The sequence below is a fragment of the Drosophila miranda genome, chromosome XR, assembly GCF_003369915.1.
Source record: "Drosophila miranda strain MSH22 chromosome XR, D.miranda_PacBio2.1, whole genome shotgun sequence".
In the NCBI taxonomy this organism is placed as follows: Eukaryota; Metazoa; Arthropoda; class Insecta; order Diptera; family Drosophilidae; genus Drosophila; species Drosophila miranda.
The window spans coordinates 8,310,075-8,329,391 of record NC_046674.1 but is presented as its reverse complement, the minus strand read 5'-3'; the positions used below and the strand labels follow the sequence as shown (position 1 = coordinate 8,329,391).

General features: G+C 47.6%; 1 protein-coding gene across 4 annotated transcripts in view; it reads right to left on the bottom strand.

Annotated features, from left to right (window-relative positions):
• Positions 1-239: 239 nt before the first annotated feature.
• LOC108151074 (BAI1-associated protein 3) overlaps positions 240-19,317 on the bottom strand; it is a 54,193-nt gene continuing 35,115 nt past the window's right edge. For all 4 annotated transcript variants that reach the window (XM_017279454.2, XM_017279455.2, XM_033387098.1 and 1 more), the window contains 10 exons: positions 18,301-19,144; positions 16,467-16,698; positions 13,103-13,343; positions 10,695-10,863; positions 8,641-8,947; positions 7,129-7,641; positions 6,591-7,064; positions 4,057-5,446; positions 3,748-3,994; positions 240-3,686 (listed from right to left, as the gene is read on the bottom strand). In XM_017279454.2, the coding sequence (XP_017134943.1) occupies positions 3,595-3,686; positions 3,748-3,994; positions 4,057-5,446; positions 6,591-7,064; positions 7,129-7,641; positions 8,641-8,947; positions 10,695-10,863; positions 13,103-13,343; positions 16,467-16,698; positions 18,301-18,766 (4,131 nt within the window). In that variant the 5' untranslated portion in view covers positions 18,767-19,144 and the 3' untranslated portion in view covers positions 240-3,594. The remainder of the gene's footprint in view (positions 3,687-3,747; positions 3,995-4,056; positions 5,447-6,590; positions 7,065-7,128; positions 7,642-8,640; positions 8,948-10,694; positions 10,864-13,102; positions 13,344-16,466; positions 16,699-18,300; positions 19,145-19,317) is intronic.

Here is a 19,317-nt window from a genome sequence, read left to right as displayed (position 1 = left end):
CAATTCCATAAACATTTTGCTTGCCGCAACCTGCCGCAACCTGCCGGGGACGGGACGACAATTTGTCTTAATGCCAAGTTGGACATATGTATGGATTGATTCCGGCTTATCGGTGGGGAAACAACGCCAGCAGTTATTCAAGGAGAGGCTGATTAAATTCTACTTAAAGGGTTTCCCTTGCCAGTTGACCCTCTATAGGGTCCACCCCCCTACCCCCAATTGGTAAAATACAGTTTCAGTTTAATTATTCATTGACATTTATTGATTGAATTTGATAATGTTTCTTTCTGCAGCATTTTGTTGGATTCACATTAAGTAGGGATTTGCTCGCAATTGGTTTTTGATTTGATATTAGCTGTTAGCTGTTAGATGCTGTTGCTGTTGACACACACACACACACATTTACATACATACAAACAAACATATGTACTTAGGTTTAGTTAGGTGTCGCTTTTGTCGCTTTTGTCGCTTGCTATTCAGATATTTCTTAACGGAGGGGAGCTTAGGAACCTGAATTGTGGCCCGTTGTTGGTATTTGCAATACACACATAAATATTAATGTATTCACATTTAAAAAAACTATATAATATACGTATCCTCGTATCCTTGCTGTTCTTGTTATCTTGTTTCTCATCAAAATATCTTTATCAAGTTTCGGCGGTAGAGTGTTTTTTTTTTGTCTAGTAGTTCTGCCTTGGCTTACAAAAAATACAACAGTTTATAAATATTGTATGTACCTAGTATTCTGTTTTCTGTTTTCTGTTTAGATGTGTATGGCATGGGTTTTGGTTTTGGTTTCGTTTCGTTTCGTTTCTGTGTAAAAGTTTGAAATAAATAAATATTTGTAGCGTATATAATCGAAAATATACCTTGTAGTTAGCCGTTATTGGTTTTTTTTTCTGCTGGTTGCTTGTATATATAGCAATCAGAATGTATTTGCATTGTATGTATATGCATGTAGGAGGGCTCTGTTGTAGGTTCCTTTGTTTGGTATTTGTTTTTTTTTGTTTTTTTTTGTTTCGTTTGTATTCTGTAACTAGCACAACAATTGTACACTCAAATATGTATATTATATACTATAGTAATATGTAGGTATGGTATAGTAGTAGGTATACACTCATGTATGTTTTGGCCTTGATTTTTCTTGCATATTCGTATTGTATGTTCAGTTTTTGCATTGGTTTCGTTTCGTTTCGTTTGGTTTGGTTTGGATTGGTTTGTGGGAAATGCGTTTGGTCTCTTCGGTTGGGCCAAATGTTCGCATTTCGCACTTCGTATATCAGCTTACACTTCTGCTCTTCTTTTCGGTGTCCGATTACCCTTTTTTGGTAGTATTTACTCTTTAGCTAGTGCTAGTAACATGAATAATTTAATTGATTTAATTTGATAGATTCTTATTGTTTGCGCGCCGGCATTTTGCATATGCTCTGTGTGATTCGATATAGGAAATTATCATAGGTACACATATCAACACAGTGGTTGTGGGTTGGTTAGTACGGCAAATATTTGCCTATATAATCGTATTTATTCATTTATTTACTCAACTATTTCTTTTAGCCGCACAAAAAGCATGGAAGATAGCAGACAGCAGTTCAGAGCAGGGGGAGTTCAGAGTAGTTCTGTTCGGAGAAGAGCTGTTCAAAATAACAAGTGCTTTTGGAAGATACTCGAGTGGAAAGGGAAATCGTAGTTGCAGTTCGATAAAGACACATTTATAATTTAGAAATTATAGGCGCACAGTACGGCGTTGACTCTACTTCGATGTTTGTCTCCTGATCTTTGTCGATGTCTTGGCGATGGCAGACCTAACCGAAGTTGAAAGAAAAACCTCAACTGAAAACGGAACGGAACAGAATCGAACTGAAGAAAGTTTCAGAGCTCAGAGATAAGGGCTGTGCAAAGATACAGAACAAAAAAAAATAGTTGATCTTACTAACTAAATACTTGTTGCATATTCACTGATTAATTATTTATCGATATATGTATATTAATATTTATATTTGTATGCAATAATACTCGTTTTGTTCGTTTGGTAATTAACGTTCATGAAGTGTCCCGTCGTCGTCCTGCTGGAGTTAAGTGTAAATATTAAAAATAGCTTGTAATTTGACTTGGATTTTCTTCTCTTCTCTTTTCTTTTCTTTGCCTATCTTTTGTTCTTTTGTTGTGCATCATATCTCCGCATCGTATCTTCTGGTTCGCCTTAGTTTTTTTTAGTTCTTCTCTTAAAATTGTCCTCAGCCCCGACCGCTGATGCCTTTGCCAAGGTATAAAAAGTTTTTGCTACAGTTTAAAGTTAAGAGTTACAGTTACAACAATCCCCCCATTATTCATAATATACTACTCGTACATATAGCTGTGTGTAGGAGGTATATGTTTGAGTTTCTTCTTTATAGAGAGACCATTGTATATAGTACAAAATTTACAATAGAAGCGAGGCCTTTTCTGCTCCTTCTTCTGGGTAAAAAAACAATTCGGGATGGGGCTCTACAGTAGAGGGGAGTCTGTTTTTGGTGGGGGGAAATGCCCTAAGTTGTGTATAAGCAAAAGAGCTGAAGGCTGCCTCTCTGGGGAGGAGAGTGTTGGGTTGGGTGAGGGTGGGGTGGGGACAAGCGTGTGTGTATCTAATAAATTTATACAAAATCTGTGCTCAGAAAATAGTTTACAAATATACTTTAGACTTAGTTACACTGTCCTTTGGGCGTGATATAAATTGTATACATCATACACATACATCTTCATACATATACATATATATATTTATATTATAAATAGGTTTCCTTTGTATTGGTAAGTGTTCGTGTGTTTTAACGGGGGAGGGGCGGGGTTTCAAAGAAGCTCGGAGTTTTTTTTTGATTGTTTCTTGGCTTATGGTAGACAGGAGGTTGAGTTTTCCCTATTTTAAAATTGTGTGTATATTGATATATTTTTCGTATAGTTTAAATTGACCCAAAAATGTTGTGTGGCGTCTATCCCAAGTTCCGGTAGTCCGAAACCCTTTCATTGTGTCCATGTTAAAAGTCTTCAAAACGCATCTGGGTGCTGGAGTAGGTATCTCTAGTGTTGTGGTTGTGTCTGTTTCTGTCTGTTTGATTTCTTTTCATAAATTTTCATTGATTGCCTAATTGTGACAACTTCAGCAATACATACTAAGCACCTACATACACACACACATATATATGTAGTCCCTAGTTTACTTATAATTTTGTTCAAGCAACGTTTTGTGTAGAGCAGGAAATGCATTTCATGTCCCATTTACTTGTTACTTTTGCACCATTGGAATTTCATTTCGATTTCGATATTTCGCTAACATTTACAAACACAAGAGAAGAACGGGGGACTCCCCCATTGGGGGAGGAAGAGGGCGAGGGGTAGGGGTAGTTGGAGTCTTTGTCAAACAACTAGATTAAGTACAATACATACAGTGCTGGTTTGGATACAGTTAACGAGTAGCTTTTTGGTTAATTTATCGCCATCAATGCAATTACATTGCACGATCCACCATACTTTCCACACTTTGATCTCTTTGATCTCAAATACACGTTTTACAAACGGTTCGTTCTGTCCTTTCCTGTCCTGTCGTGTCCTTTAAAATCAAGTGATAAATCGTGCCTTTTGCTTGCGCACAAAGTCCTGGGCCTGTTTGTCATTGACGCGCAGCTCAAGGATTTGCAAAATGGGATTGCCTTATGGAAAGGATGATAGAATCGAAAGAAGTTCGTTATCGAAAGGACAGATCCAACTTACATTTATCCTTCTGCTGCATGAGGGGCAGCTCGATCTGCTTTAGGCCATGAAAGTTGTCCACACTGGTGCTGTAGGCCTCCACGCCGGGTATATTGCCCAGGGCCAGGTAGGCCTCCCCGCCGAAATCATTGGCCGTAAGGACATCGTGATCCATGACCGTGAAGCAGATCATGGCGCCATCGGTGAGGCATTGCTCCAAGGTGACAGAGAACTCAAAACACTCGTCGAAGATGGGGTTCAACGTTCGCTAAGGAAAATATAAATCTAAGTAAAATATCATACCTAAGATGGAAGAGGGGGGGATCCCACCTTGTGGACGTTTGTCTGCTGCTCCATGCAGTGCAGGAAGACCCTTCGTGGCAGCAGTTCAATGACCACAAACGGATCGCTGAACCCATTCGGATCCAGTGGCACCACATCCCTGGCATGCAGGACCTCCACACACAGAGAATCGTGATTGAAGTAGGCCCGCACGGCCAGCGAACCGTACGGACTTGGACTTACGGCCATTAGCTGCTCTCGCAGGCGGTTCATGTAGAACATGTCTATGAGCCGATCCGTGTCCGTCTTGTGGAACTGCAGCCGCTGCTCGATGCGCCAGAAGTCGTCCGTGTGCAGGCACTCCAGCAGCAGGCCCTGGCCCTCGGCGTGAAAAAAGTCCACCAGCAGCTGCAGGGCCTCGTAGAGACGCTTGTGGAAGTGCGTGGGCTTGTCCGTCTCGTCGCCCGTCTCCATTTGGCGGGACATCTCGCCCAGAACCGTCTTCCAGATGAAGCGCAGCGATCGGTTGAAGTTCTTGGTGAGCAGGGCGCTGTTGAGCGCCGCCAGGTGACAGTCCAAGTACTCCAGCAGCGGCACAATCGCCTGATTTGCCGGCAAGGAGTCTGGCGACCAGGCCAGATGGAACACCGCCTTCTGCAGCGACATCTGCATGAGCGGAGCCAGCTTCGAGAGGATGCGCTCGGTGCGGTTTTCCATGTGGGTCAGGCTGGACTCCAGGAGGTTGTCGGCCGACTCCTCCAGGGGCTGTTCATCCGAGCGGAACTCGGCCAGGGTGCGACGCACATACTCCACATTGTTGACGGTCACGCACATGTCGTCCGAGCAGCGGAACGGGCCCTGCTGCTCGTAGTAGCCGCTGTCCGCCAGCGCGGTATGGATGAGGTCGCAGTAGTGCATGGCCGCCGAGCAGACCACGTCGATGAGCTGCGACTCCAGCATGATGGCCGTGTCCTCGTCCGGCCAGTTGATGACCTTCCAGAACTCCTTGATGTTCAGCAGAGTGCTGGCCGTGTCCACCGAGGAGCTGCTGTACCTGACTATGCGCTCGCCCTCACAGATGGCGTCCATGCGGATGGCTGCGCGGATCCGCTGCAGGGCCTTCGCCTTGCTCACCATCATCCAGCGCTCAAAGGTGGGGATGAACCATTCGTGGCTGTTGCTCAGGGCCAGCGGCTTCTCCGGCGGCTGCGGCTGGGCGGACAGGTGCCGTTTCAAATGACAGAACTCCTGCAGAGCCAGAAACAATTCAAACGGCTTCGTGTCCACCGGCTCCGCGTCGCCCTCGAGCACGGCATACTGCGACAGGTTCATCCGCACACCTGGCACCTGGCCGGCGGCCATGCGGCTGTACAGCTCCTCGCCCACCATCGCATCGTATTGTTTGTAGATAATGCTGAAGTACTGTATCCCGTTCGTGCTGTGGAACAACAGGGAGAGGAAGACGATGGAGTTGAGATGGAGTTCCTGCCCCAGACAAATGATGGCTTACAGGGCTTTCGTTTTAAAGCGAGCAGAAGCCGCAATTAGCACGGGCTCTGGCTCTAACTAAATTTTTGCTAATGCCTCTCCACTCAACACTCAACGCCCGACACTCAACACTCAACACTTTCTGTGACAGCCCCCGGACGTTTGTTAAATGCCTCGTCAGGCTGCTGCTGTCCGTGCGGCCTGCCTGCTGTCCGTCTGCCCTGTCTTGTCCTGTTCTATCCCTTCCTGTCTGCCGCTCGGGGCAGCAACGTGAGAGCATTTTTATGACAGCGCAATTAATTTGAGGCTTATGTGTGTAAGCCACTTGATGTCCTCATTAAGGTTCTTTTATGGCCCCGCTAACTGGCAAATATGTGACTGATTAGTCCGCCTCGGAAGGCCAAAGATGCGCAACTATGCATCTCGAAATGCGGAGCGGTTATGAGGGGCTGTTCCTCTAGCGCTCTAGCGCTTAATGGTGCAACGTGATCCGTATCGTTGGGCTGATCAATATATTACCTCATTTATGGGGTTCTAACAACTTTTCGCGATAAAGGAGCTCCCTGAGGGAACTATCTGTAACCTTGCCGTGAGGATGCGATTCCTCGGTGGGAGCTAAGAGCCCTCTCAGCTACGCTACGGGCCATCTGTCATGACAACATTTTGTGGCCCTCATTAAGGCTCGTTAGCTTTATGAGCTTTGAGTCGTCGGGCATTTGACAAATGCTCAAGCTGATTAGAGAGCAGCGACTGTAAAGTGGTTCGCCCCCGGGCGCCGATTGCGGATAAGTTCAAATCGAAATGACGTCAATTCAATTGGGTCAACACTGGTCAGCCCTGGTCGGAACGGAGAGTGCAGTGCGTGGACCCTCGCAGCTCTGCTTGTTTTCCTAAACTGTTTTTTTTCGAAATTTTATTTGTAGACTGCTTGGCTGTCAGCAAGGGGGACAGATATACCTTTGAGCTTGTTTTTACGGCCGACACGTGTCTGGGATACTTAATACAATGCTGGGGGGGCGGGGGAGGGGGGTGGCAGCTGTAACTAACTGGAACCGAGAACTAAAGCAACTGATTCGGAATCTGCGAGTACTCACTTGTCGAAGAGGGCATGGTAATACGTCTGTCCCAGCTGGATGTCGGCCGTTAATGTTGTTACGAAATTCGATAATGGATTGGGCAAGCATTGCGACTCGCGGAGCACATTCTGGCCCCACATGACGGAGCCCTTGCGCAGGGCATTCACCACCTCGCCGCGCACGCCCTTGTTGAAGGGGCAGACGGCCCGAAAGGCCCGCATCGAGCCGAGCAGTCCCAGGCAGCGCAGCAGGAACTCCAGGCGTATCAGCGAGGGCGGATTCAGGGCCGGAAAGATGTCCCTGTGCCGCCGGATCTGGTTCAGCGAACGCTCCACAAATCCATTCATCGCCTCGGCCAGCCACTGCTCCAGATCCCGACTCAAGGCCTCCTGATTGGGCTGATTCCATTGCTTCTCCACATCGCCAAGCAGACGGTGCAGGAACTTCGGGTCCAATGGTGTCGATCGATTCAACTTGGCCGCTGCCACATATCTGAAAGGAATAGAAATAGCTAGAAAGGGGTGCCTCTCCACCCTTTTTTCGTTTGATAACTCACCTGGCCATGGCGCAATGCAGGTCCGATAGATCTCCCTGCACGGCCAACTGATGGAGTATGGTTAGGGCCGGACCCGGCAGGTCCCCGCACCAGGTCCACGAGGGCTCGTGGGTGGTCACCTCGTGCTGCATGAACACCATCTGCAGCTGTTCGACCTTGTGCATCTGGTGCTCGTGATTCTCCTCGGCGATATTGCCCCGATCGTCGCGTGTCGAGAGCCACAGCTTGAGACGGATGCGTCCCTGCACGGTGCTGCGGTGGCTGCGTGCCTCCAGCTTGAACCAGGCGTCCAGCCCGGTGGAGGGTATATCCGATATGGCTATGTTCACCGAGCCGAGGAAATCGTCCTGGGAGCCCTGACGCGCCGACTGGCAGACCTGCTTGAAGAAGCGCCCCAGTCCGCGCACGCCACGAACTTCGTTCAGTCGCGAGACGGCGTCCAGGACGCAGCTTTCGTCATCGTGGTCCCAGATGTCCAGGTGAAAGGTGTCCGTGTTGATGTCATCTATGTCACTGCAGGCGACAAACAAAAGATGGCGATTGTCTCAAGTGTGAACCGTGAACTCTGAGCTCTGCTTGTGGGTGGGCAACCACATCCTGTGGAAATTCTTCCCGCCTTCCATTCGTCTATGTATGTGTTCTCAAGGCTTTTACAAATGTTAGCATGTGTTTATGGGCTTTCTTGGAATATGGCCCTGAGCTTTGCTGCTCCATTTAATTTATTACAAGATTTATATTTTTCTTTTAAATTGAAAACGCTCTGCTGCAGAAACATTTCTCGGAAAGTGCTCCTATTTCAATAGGGGGACCCCTGTAATTTGCTTTAATGTACTGTAAAGTATTTTTTACTTGTATTTGTATTGTATTGTATTTCATATCTAAAGGGCCATGAAAAGGTCAATTATTCGTAATTGAACATTTCAGGGAATTCTTGGAAATGCTTGGCATTCATGAAGGCGCTAGAAAGTCCCTGAAGGACTTCGAAGACTATTTTAAAGTGTATCTAAGCTTCGACTTGTCCTGCTCTGTTTCTGCTCTGTTTTTATTGCAATTGCAACATAAATTTGATTGCATTTCTTATGGGGCAACCTTCTCATGCATTTGTGTTTCAATTTGATGGCAAATTTAAATGGATTTCTTTTCGTTATTGCTTACAACTCGTAAATTACGTTCGGTACTTGGGGGGATTCGAATCGTTTAGCATACGACAGAGATCTTTTCTGGTTGTTTTCCCGCCTTTTTCGACCCAGTGTGGGACACATTTATCAACCAGTCGAGCGTAAATGAAGTCTGAAAACCCACTTTGCTTTTTCAGATGAAATTTCAAGTATTTCCAAGTCCAGGAAGAGCGCGGCAGTAATTGAATAATTCGTTACAAATCCCCACCATTAAATGTGCCGTGCCCCTCCATTTGATTTGGCAAACAATTTCGAATGGTCCCCACTCCACTCCCCTCCACTCGACCCGACTCGACTCGACTCTACTCCAATCCTGTCCATTTGATTCACTTACAATTTGAACTTCTCATTCCATTTGGGGGTCAGCGTGTGCGGCTTGATGCTGGTCGCCTTGATGAGCTTGGCGGGCACCGGGCCGCCCAGTGAGTCGCGCTGCTCCCGTCGACCCGCCTCCCGCCGCTTGAAGCTAAGCCGGAAGCTATGCTTTCGGTGCGGCGGCGAATCCGTGGCGCTGTTGTCAAAGCCACCGCTCATGTCCGCCGATAGGGCTCGCGGTGTCGGCGGCAGCGGCAGCGGCGACACGGGCGGACAACCGTCACCGTCCGGCTGGATGCCCAGCATGCAGTACGGATCCGAGAAACCTGCGGGGCCGATAAATAATTGGATATACAGAGAGATACAGAAGCAGCGAGAGAGAGAGAGTGTTTCAATGGAATAAGTGATGGCCAGGAAAAGCGAGAGCATAGAAGAGCAAAAGAAAGGAAAGGAAAGTGAGAAATGGTGCAGCATTAATGAAGTGCTCGCCCGAATGACATTAAAGGCCAATTAATGGGGCTGCCCCCCGGGGATCCAGGACTGGGCACGGTGTCAGCTGGTGGCATTCACACATTGCGTATGATTAAAATTTCATTTGCATAAAGTGCCGCTCAATTATTGAGTGGCCGTGATTAACGCACGGGGGCCACCGGCCACCGGCCACCGGCCATCGAGCATCGGCCATCGGCCACCAATGCAGAACAGATGCCGAGTGCCAAGATTAAGATTATTTATGAAGAGCGGGATAATGGAAAACATGACGCTGAATGGCCGCAGTGGGACACTATTTCGTGGCATGGCATTTAAACTGAGTGAAAGTTTCGGGTGAAAGTTGAGGGTATGGACCGAGGATCTGGAGGGGGAGGAGGGCGCTCGTAAAGCGATTATCCCACAGAAATGGCTCATTTGGAATTCGGATTTGTGATTTGTACATCGAGCAGCACTCATTGTAATGAGCAATTGTGTTGCTGGCTTTCAAGCCTGACCAGGACAAACGGAATCAATGGCTGCTAATGAAAACTGAGCCCGAGCCGAGCACCCGATTCTTCGCTTTGGCAGCTTATTTGCCAATCGAGAATGGCCCAAACAAAGGCGACCCTGCCCACTCTCATCGGCCACGTTTCATTGGCAACGAGTTGTTTGCCATCTGCCCAGGGCCACAAGCGTACCCTCCACTCCACTCCACTCCACAGCACAGCACACTCCTGCCTGGAGTATCCTGCCACCCGCTGGCTCCTGCCTGCCTGCCTGCTGGTGTTCCTTCTCTGGCAAGACGGCAGTCGTCATCAGTACATTTAGCAGATGGCAGACGGCACTAACAGTGCACTACTAGGGCTGGGCAGGAGAAAAAAAAAACGCTCAAACAGAAGTAGAAGTAGAAGTAGACGAGGGAGCACTCAACGTATTCCTTACACATCCTTGAGCACATTAAAATGCGAAATTGCGTTGCCTTCGATGTGGCTGTGGTAAAAGGAGGAGGAGCTCTTGCTCTAGCTCCAGCCCGTGCTCCTGGTTCTGGGGCTCTGCTCTCCAGCATAATGAACAAAATGGGAAGCATTAAATTGCAAATTTATTGAAGGAACATTGGAGCTGGCGCTGGCGCTGACGCTGACGCTGGGAGCTGTGGACCCGGAGACAGATGCGATACCAGGCAATGGCAATGGGCATAAGCAAAACTGTTACTTTGAGCCAAGAAAAACCCAAAAAAATGTGAAAGAAAACCAAAGAAAATATACTATAATTGAAGGAAATAGTCAACGCACATGGTGCCAAAGTTTATGGACGCCTCGTTTGGCTTTTTGATTTGCCCAGGCACAGGCACACGGAGCACACGGGGCACACGGGGCACACGGGTCACCACGGCACACACACATGCACAATTTCATAATGCAATTACCGCAACAGCCGCAAAATCAATTTACAAACTAAAAATATTTACACACGACAACACAAGAGGAGGTAGAGAGTGAGGACGGGTAGATTTATATAGCATACATATATGTGCAGACAGACAGATTGATACATCGGAGAGGAGTGCGAGGAGTGCGAGGTGTCGAGTGGAGTGGCTCTTACCATTGGCATCCTTTGCCTCCAGGCCATCAGCCTCGATTACCACCGCAGAGAGTACGATTATCTTTGGTTTATCCTCGGCGGAGGCATGCAGCAGGCGATAATGACGATCCGGATTGACACCAAAGGCGCGCTGTGCATGCAGATACATCTCATCCTTGTAATGTGCAAACTGTGTACCATCCAGCATCGAGCATCCATTGAGCAGACAGAGTGGAAGCCAAGCCAAAGACGAAGCAGATTTTCCATGTGAGCCAAATTACGTATACGCCGCATGTTGCCATAGGGAGAAGAAGGAGAGTAAATTTATTCTCATTTAATTTAATTATATTGTCATTTATTTGTAAATATTTGGGAGTAAACAAAATTATAATATCATTAAAATTGAAAAAATTTGCATATTTTCTCCGTTGCGAAGTGCCAACGTAAAAGAAATTTCATTTATTGGCTGGCAAAACATTTTTTCTTTTGCTTTTGCTTTTGCTTTTCTCTTTGTTCTCTTTTGATTTTCTTGTCCTTTCTGTTTCTTCCCTCTCATCTCTATTGATTTATCTTTCGTTGAATTTATTAGCCTCTCGACTTTTGATTTCGATCACGGTTCGCGTAACGCTTTCATCACATCTCCCCCCCACCCCCCACTAGTGCTCTATAGGGGGTGTTATTATAATTTGATTGCCTGGACCTGCAGTCGAAATTATGGGCAAACTTCATTATGAGGCCATTAATTCGACTTGGATATCGAGAGTGGTTCAAGTTTCAGACTTATGTTGTGAATATTTTCGAAATCCAATTAATTTTTTGTGTATTTTTGGCACACTTTTCGAAATATATCACCAAGGCCTTAGTTTGAATAATGAGCAGACAGCATTTGATATGTCACAGCGAATAATTGGATTAGATGTAGATTTCTGTAACTTGGGGAATTGATTCGTATTTAAATAAGGCAATTCATAAATTGGTTTTCAGTGGAAATATCCCTTCAGGAATAAAGGCAATGGATGAAGGAAACTTTTTAAGAACTCGAATGCCATCTCTGCTAATTGGTATTTCTTTCAGTTCGATACCTTAACTGGATCGAAAGAAATCTGAATGCTGCTCTCTCCTCCCCCGCGGGTAAGTTCTTCATAGCTAATTATAATTGTAACTAATTCTTCTCTTCATTCCCATCCTTTTGGCCTGATTATGGCCTGGCAACTCTCGAGATTGTGCCTCTGCTGGAGACTCTTTCTTTCTCTCAGTCGTTATTACTTTTATTTTATGTTTTTTCTTTTCATTAATTTCCATTAGTAAAGGTTTAACCCTCAGATGGCCGAGCAAATCGCATTTACTTGTAATTATTTACCATTAAATGCAAAAATGGCCAACAAACTAAAGCAGAGAAAGGGGCAGCAAAGAGTGAGAGAGAGTGAGAGTGCAGTCCCCCATTGAGACCCGGCAAGGCAATAACTTTCTTCGCCGACTTTCTCTCTGGCCATGTTTCTCTCGTCTCTCTATCCGCTTTGCGGGACCCGCGAGATTTGACCAGTTTCAACTCAATCACAGCAGGACGAACGCGTATTTTCCGCTACTGCGACTAGAGGAAACTTTTATTATGCTGGCGTAACCTTGCTTCTCATCGTGCCACTCCACTCCCCGGCAGTCCAGCTCCTGCTCCTTCCCCTGCTCCTGCTCCTCGACTGTCTTCGCCCTGGCCCGCCCTCTGGGACTCAAGCTCAAGTTTCATTAGTTGTGCACTGGGCGGGCGGGGGGCTGGGCGGTGAGTCTAACAATTTTCTTACTCTTAAATTAAAAACGATAATTGAAAAATGAACTCGTGTTGAGGAAGGCAGATGCCCATAGCGAGAGAAATATGGCGAAAATATTGGAAAATTCTTTTTCAAATGGCAATCATCAATGAGGAGGAAAAAGTAGCACATTTTTAATTGAATTTCCCACCCCACCTCCCCCCAGAAACATAAGCTCGAGAGCCGGTAAAAAGAAATTGGGTTCCCAGCCAGATGTGGGGTGGGGGTGTGGGGTTGTGGGGTTCTGGGGTTGTCGGCTTGGGCCTCGGGGCAACGGCAAACCCAGACATTAATCATTCAAATTGCAAAACGTCTTGCAGACCCCTAATGTGCCCGATTAAGCCTTTCAATCATTTTGCATCGCATCCTTGCTTCAGGCTCAGACGTATGTCTATCTGTATCTGTGTATGTGCGTGTGTGTGTGTGTGTGCGTGTGTGTGTGGGTGTGCGGCGGGTTATCTCCCCGAAATTGCCTTAATTTGTATAATTTGTAACTATTTGCATAACTTCTCCAATTCTCCGGCACCCAAATCATAATTTCATTCAACGCTGGTCCCCCCCTCCGAGCACCGAGAAACTAGCCGACTCCCCCGCCCACCAATATTGATTTATCTCTGATCCACTTACCTGTCCGCCCGGTGCTGGGGCGCCCACCGTATTTGCAATGGTATGCAGGACCTCCGCATACAGTTTCTCCTTCTCGTCCTGGCGGTCAATGGACTCCTCAGGCGCCGGCGGATCACGTTCATTTTCGGGATTAGCCTCGGCACGTGCCTCGGCGGCACGCGTGGCTGACATGCGACGATTTTCACGTTTCCAGCCGAGCGATGTAAAGTTCTCAAAATACGAGCCATCCGTTTCCTGTACTCTGTATCCAAAAAAAGACGAAAAAAAGGAAAAAAAAACAGATAAAGTAGGGTTATCCATACGAGAGAATGCAAGAGAGGGGCGGACTCCACTCTGAACTCCATTCGGGACGAGTAGTATCAAAGAATATTCAAATTGACTGCCTGTCCCTGTCAGTTCGGTGTCTGACTTTAATTGGCGCTGTCAATATGCTCTTCTCGGCGTATAAATGTGACATTGTCCGTACCGTACCTATTTCAACATTGATAAGGGTCGCCTGTTGCCCGGACTACGCTACCCTTGGACCTCATAGCCCTCGCACCACTCGCACCACTCGTACCACTCGGTGTATGCCCGCCCCAATCTCGCCCTGAGCCGCTAATTGTATACAAATATTCAGAAGTTTGCATATTTGATTGAAAGTTTCAGTGCGAGGGCGAGTGCGAGGGCGAGGGCGAGGGCGAGTGTGTGGGGGCCAGGCAGGCGGGACGGTCCCAACTAGGCCTAGAAACGATAGCTGGGATGCTCAACCTAATCATTTGATTTGCATGCCTCACCCACACACACACACACACACACACAGCAGACATACTGCCAGGCCGTACCATCTGTGGGGTAAATCCCCTATCCGAGCAGATGTGGCAGGGAAAAGTTGAGCAAAACTTTGCGCACTCAGCACGGGAAACAGCTAAGCGGCTTAACTTTGTCGCCGGCGTTGATGATTTTTTACGTTTACGTTACTTTTATGGGGCAAAAAAAATACAACAAAAAAACAAAAATAATCCCAGGCGATGACTCCTCGCAGTAGGCAACACTTTCTGTCGGCACCCTGAAATATAGGCAACACTTTTTGTGGGCACTTCTCTGACGCCCGGCTCTGGCTCTGGCTCTGGCTCTGGCCCTGGCTACGTGTGGGTGGGGCGTGTGAAAATGGTCAAAGTAATTGCCGTTAATGATAGGGTACACTGGGCAGACACTGTCCAGGACACTAACTGCATTGTTTTAAGTTGTACCGCACCCGGTACGCTGTCGCCCCCCCCGCGGGGCCCCGTCTCTAGGAAAAGTTTTTGTGAAAAAATTTCATTTGAAACTTTTCCGCGCAGTTGTTTATTTTGCTGTTTTATTTTCCTTCGTCACTGCCTTTGGTTTGCTTTGTGATTTCGTCGCTTCCAGAGACACTCAATTTTCGGTTTCAATTTTTTTGGGTTTAGGATTTTTCTCCACAATTTTTTTGACTGTCAGTTCTCGTGCCCTTTGTATTTTTTGTGGCACCGGGACCGGGACCCTAAAAACGTTTCGTAGTGAAAGTTTTTTTGTGTGTATTTTCTTTGGTATTTATTTTGTCGCAAATATTTATTTTATATTTAACTTGCAGGTAAAAAAAAAGAATAAAATCATTTTCGAGGTGAAAAAGTTATGTGCGAACCCAACTTTTGACACTAATTATTTATTATTATGCCGTTAACTTTTGCAGAAAATGCACTTAAATTGCTGATGAATAAATTGTGCTATGATGAATTAATTTTTTGCGTGTGCATAATATTTAATTGAATTGAATTTTCGTTGGGTAAATGGCTTCTTTTCGCTGCAATCTAATGGATGCGGTGACAAACTAATTTCGCTTCAATTAACACTTGATGCATGAAATATGAGAATTTGCGAATCAATTGGATATTAATAAGCCGAGTAATTGTTTGGCTTTTAGTGACAAATTAACCAGAAAAATGTGCGGTTAGATACTAATTTTGCCTGTGTATGGCAACTCTGGCCAGCGGACACCAAACAAAGCAAGTTGGCAGCCCGGCAGCAAGGCAACCGATGGCTTCGTTAATGAAGGAAAACAAATCTGTCTGTAAAAACCCTTTATCGGAAGGAGCTTGAGGAGTTCTCGAAGCTCCTTGGGGCTGCTAACTTGACTAATGAATGCCCCCCTCAGCCCGATCATCAGAAAACACACATATTTCTTGAAGCCATCATCAGGCGGGTATCTTTTGCTCCGCCGAAAATCTCATTTCGGGCTTAATTAAATGTAACCTGTGATCCGAACTCACATTATGCGCACATTCTCGGGTTAAGCAGATGCGGTATTATGCAAAGTGGATGGCGCTCCGTTCGCTTTGTGTGCCACAAAGATGCTGCAGCTGCTGCGATGGCTGGCTCTCGAGGATGTTGCACCTGGGCTGGGAGGACTCTCTCGCTCGTTAAGAGCAATCAGAGTGCCCAACCCCAGCACACCAGCCTTAAACAAGCTCAAGAACAAGACACCCTACCCTCTCTATGTGGGAAGGGGGGTTTTTCGGTGGGGGGGGGGGGGGGGGGGGGGGGGGGGTCGGGGTCTACATGTAGGTTATGGGCGAAAACTTTTCTACACTCAAAGGTTTGGCCCGCATTCGAAGGAAGTTGCCAGGCCAGCAGCAGCAGCAGCAGAAGCAGAAGCAGAGGCAGCATCCCTCCCCCTCGTAGGTGGGTGCGAAAGTTTCGTTGGGAAAACTCAGAGAACTTTTCTAATTACATAATTATGAAGGTCGAGAGCGGTAAAGTTTTCTTTTGGGCATTCGAAAAAACAAATCGAGAACACAACTGAAATTGAAGTACATTAATTAATTGGTAAATAATTCATTTAAGATTTCCATTGAGTCGCACTGTACCTGTACCCTGCACCCCGTACCCTCTACCCTCTAACCTGTGCCCTTTCCTTTGGGCTAGCTGCCTGCCATACTGCTTATTTATGGGCCCAAAAGCAGACCTCAAATCCCTAAAGACGCTCATTATCCTTCGCTCCTCTGTCTCCCTCCCTCCCCTCCCCTCTCTCTCTCTCTATATATATATATTCACCCACTTGCCCTCTCTTCCTGTTTAATTTATGCATTTCACATTCGAATACCTCTGTCTGTGTGTGTGTGTGTGTGCATGCCTGGGTAAATATCTGGCGGCAAGTTGGGCGAAATATTAACATTTCTATCCAAAGGTTAATTACCGCCAGTAAACACGACCCGGACGGGACTTAGGCCCGTTCCGGCCCCCGTTCAGACAGACATTTAATTTCGAAAATCCATTCTAGGGCGCTGGATCGCAGCGCTTCTCGCACATCAACTATGCATTAGGTGGCCATCGGCTGGCTCCCTTTGGATGACTTCGGACTTACCCGGAATTGGAGCGCGGGTCCACCTCGGGCCAGCTCAGGCGACGCTTGCAGAAGGCCAACGGTGGGCGTGGCGGCGGATCCACTTGGTGCAGCGGCGAGTTGCGTTGCCGGAACGAGCCGGTGCGCGGCGGGGCGAGGCATTCCAGGGCGCGCGATTGGCGACGGGACTGGGGTGTGCCGCCGCTGCCGGAAGCGGATGTGGAGGTGCAACCAGCTCCAGTTTTGGGATAGCCTGCAAAGGAGAACGAGAGGCTTTGAGTTGGGCAAAAGATTAGTTTGGAAAGCATTGGAAGCCCAGCCCCATAACTCCCGACACATGCAAATTGTGTGGCCGTGTGGCACGAAAGTCAAATGGGAAACGAGCCCCAGTCAAAGTCAATGTGCAGTGCAGTGCGGTGTGGTGTGGTGCGGTCCGTGCGGCGTGAAGGCGATGCTCAAGGCAAACGGCAAACGGCACTGCAACCGCAACCTTGACATGCATCTGTGCGGCTGCTGCGGCGACTCCCACTCATACTCAGGGTCCTGTACACAGTCCTCTAGTTCCCACAGTTCCCCCACAAGGACAATGGCAGTGGAAGCCCTACTTAGAACTAGGATGGGTACAAACCATTTCTGCGGCTTCGACAAGAAAGCTTTTTTTGGGCAAGGCTAGGGATTCCTCCTGCTGTATTCGCAAAAAACTGTTCAAAACTGAAAGTTGGACTGGACCGGAATCCAAAGAGCTGCTAAAACCCACAAGGATACCCACCCAACCCCCACGTACCCGTATGGACAGCCAGCAAATGCGCTTACACGCTGATGGCTTTCGATGGAGATTTACCGCCCCACCCCCCGCCGCCTGTTGTTTTTTGGCCAAGACAAACCGCCCGTTCGTGGCTCGTGCAACAAGATAAGCCAATTTCAATTTTGATTCAAATGCTATAGAGACGCCACTGAATCAAAACTCAAGCAAATGCCAGTGCCGCCAAGTCCATGTGGGTGTCGACGCCTGGATAGTTTCGCAGTCGGCGGTTTTTGTGGCCACGACACGCCAGTACTCGCTCGGCACTCCGCCTCCCTGGCTCTTTGTCTTGGCATTGAAATGTGTTTGCATTTGCCAACTGCGACAGAAACAACAAACCGAACATCGTTTAGGTTAGCAAACAAGTTTTGCATAGCCAACAAGAAGCCGCACAAGAAGTCACATATGCATGTTGATTGCTTTCGCTCCACCAGCATCAGCATCCGCACCAGCACCAGCACCAGGAGCAGCATCCTGGTCCCTGGCATTCCACTGCTCCAGCCTGGAGCTACGGATTTGTCTGTACATTTGTGGATACCCATATATACGCGATGGCGTGGCCAAACATTTGCGAAAGCGAAACTTTGGTCGCATTTGGTGCCTGTCCCCGCCCAAGATACGAGTATGTAATGTAATTTTCATATTGCGACTCGATAACGCCTGGCGGATTCAATAAACTTTTCCATGTTCTGCCACAGACTCGAACGCACAGAGAGATTGTTCTTATGTGTGTTCTGGGGGTTTATAGACCGCAAAGTTTTGGCAGCTGATGGAAAATTGAATGTGGGAATGTGGGAAGCAAAGGTAAAAGTAAAAGTCAACGTAAGCTTTGCTTTCCGATGAATTGTAGTTTCTTTAGAGCGATTTATATCCTAGTTTCCACTTGGGGATTAAAATTCAACCTCCTGTTTCTATGGACCACCGGAATGAATCGCAGTTCTACAATTGAGGATTCTAGGAATCACCATTAGAACCTCAATAAGATGGCACTGCTGCCAGCGCTTTACCCTCGGACCCTCGTACCCTCTGTACCATGTTCCAGGAAAAACTCACCCAGCAATGGATTTGTGGCATTCGGGTTGCCGATTACTACGCCGCCGGATGGATAATTGCTGCCGCTCGCTGTGGCTCCCACTCCTGCGATGGGTGTGGCCGGTGCCCCATAAACGGCAGCTGCACCTAGTCCTATGCCCAGGCCACTGCCAATGCTCGTCTGTTGCTGAAGCGGTGGGTGGCCGTGTGGCGGCTGTTGCTGCTGCTGCTGCAGCAGCAATTGTTGCTGCTGCTGCTGTTGTTGAAGTGGCAACGGCAGTGGCAGCGGCTGTTGTTGCAGCTGCTGCTGCGGGGCAAACGGTGGCTGAGGTGTAGCGGCAGCGATGCCACCAGGTGGGACGCCGCCAACGCCTCCCGACTGCTGCTCGCTGGACTCCTGGCGGGAGAGGGAGAAGCGTCGATTGCCGAGTCCCAGGCTCGAGATGCCACTTGTTACATACTGCTGCATAGAGCTGAGGAAACTCATGGCGGCATCTGGCGCTGCCCCTGCCCCGGCCCTTGCTTTATTTCGTTCTTATCACTTGCGTAATTGGCTTAAGTTGCTGCTTCTGCTTCTGCTCCTGCTCCTGCTGCTCCTTCTCCTGCTTCTGTCGAATCCCTTTGTGAAATTAATCACTTGGAAACTTTCTGCGTATGCAAAGCCTTTGCTCTTGCCCTGACTCTGGCTCTGGCCCTGGCTCTAGCACTGGCAATGGCACTGCTTGTGTATCTGTATCTGTATCTGTATCTGTATCTGGCGTCGTTATGATTCACAATTATAAATTGGTCCGATTCGGGGCCTAGGCAGCAGGCTCTGGCTCTGGCTCTGGCTCTCCTCCCTCTCTGGTGGCAGCTCTCGAAGGCTCTGGAAGGAAGAAATGAAATGTTTATTTAAGGTGGAACTTCTGCTATCCTTCGTCTGAGATTTGTGTGCTGTGTTATTTTTGGCAATAAGTGAATTCCTGCCGGGGCTTAAGACCGCTCTAAATACGGATATACGGCGCTCATAAATATTTTCGTGTTCAGATTAAAAGCAAT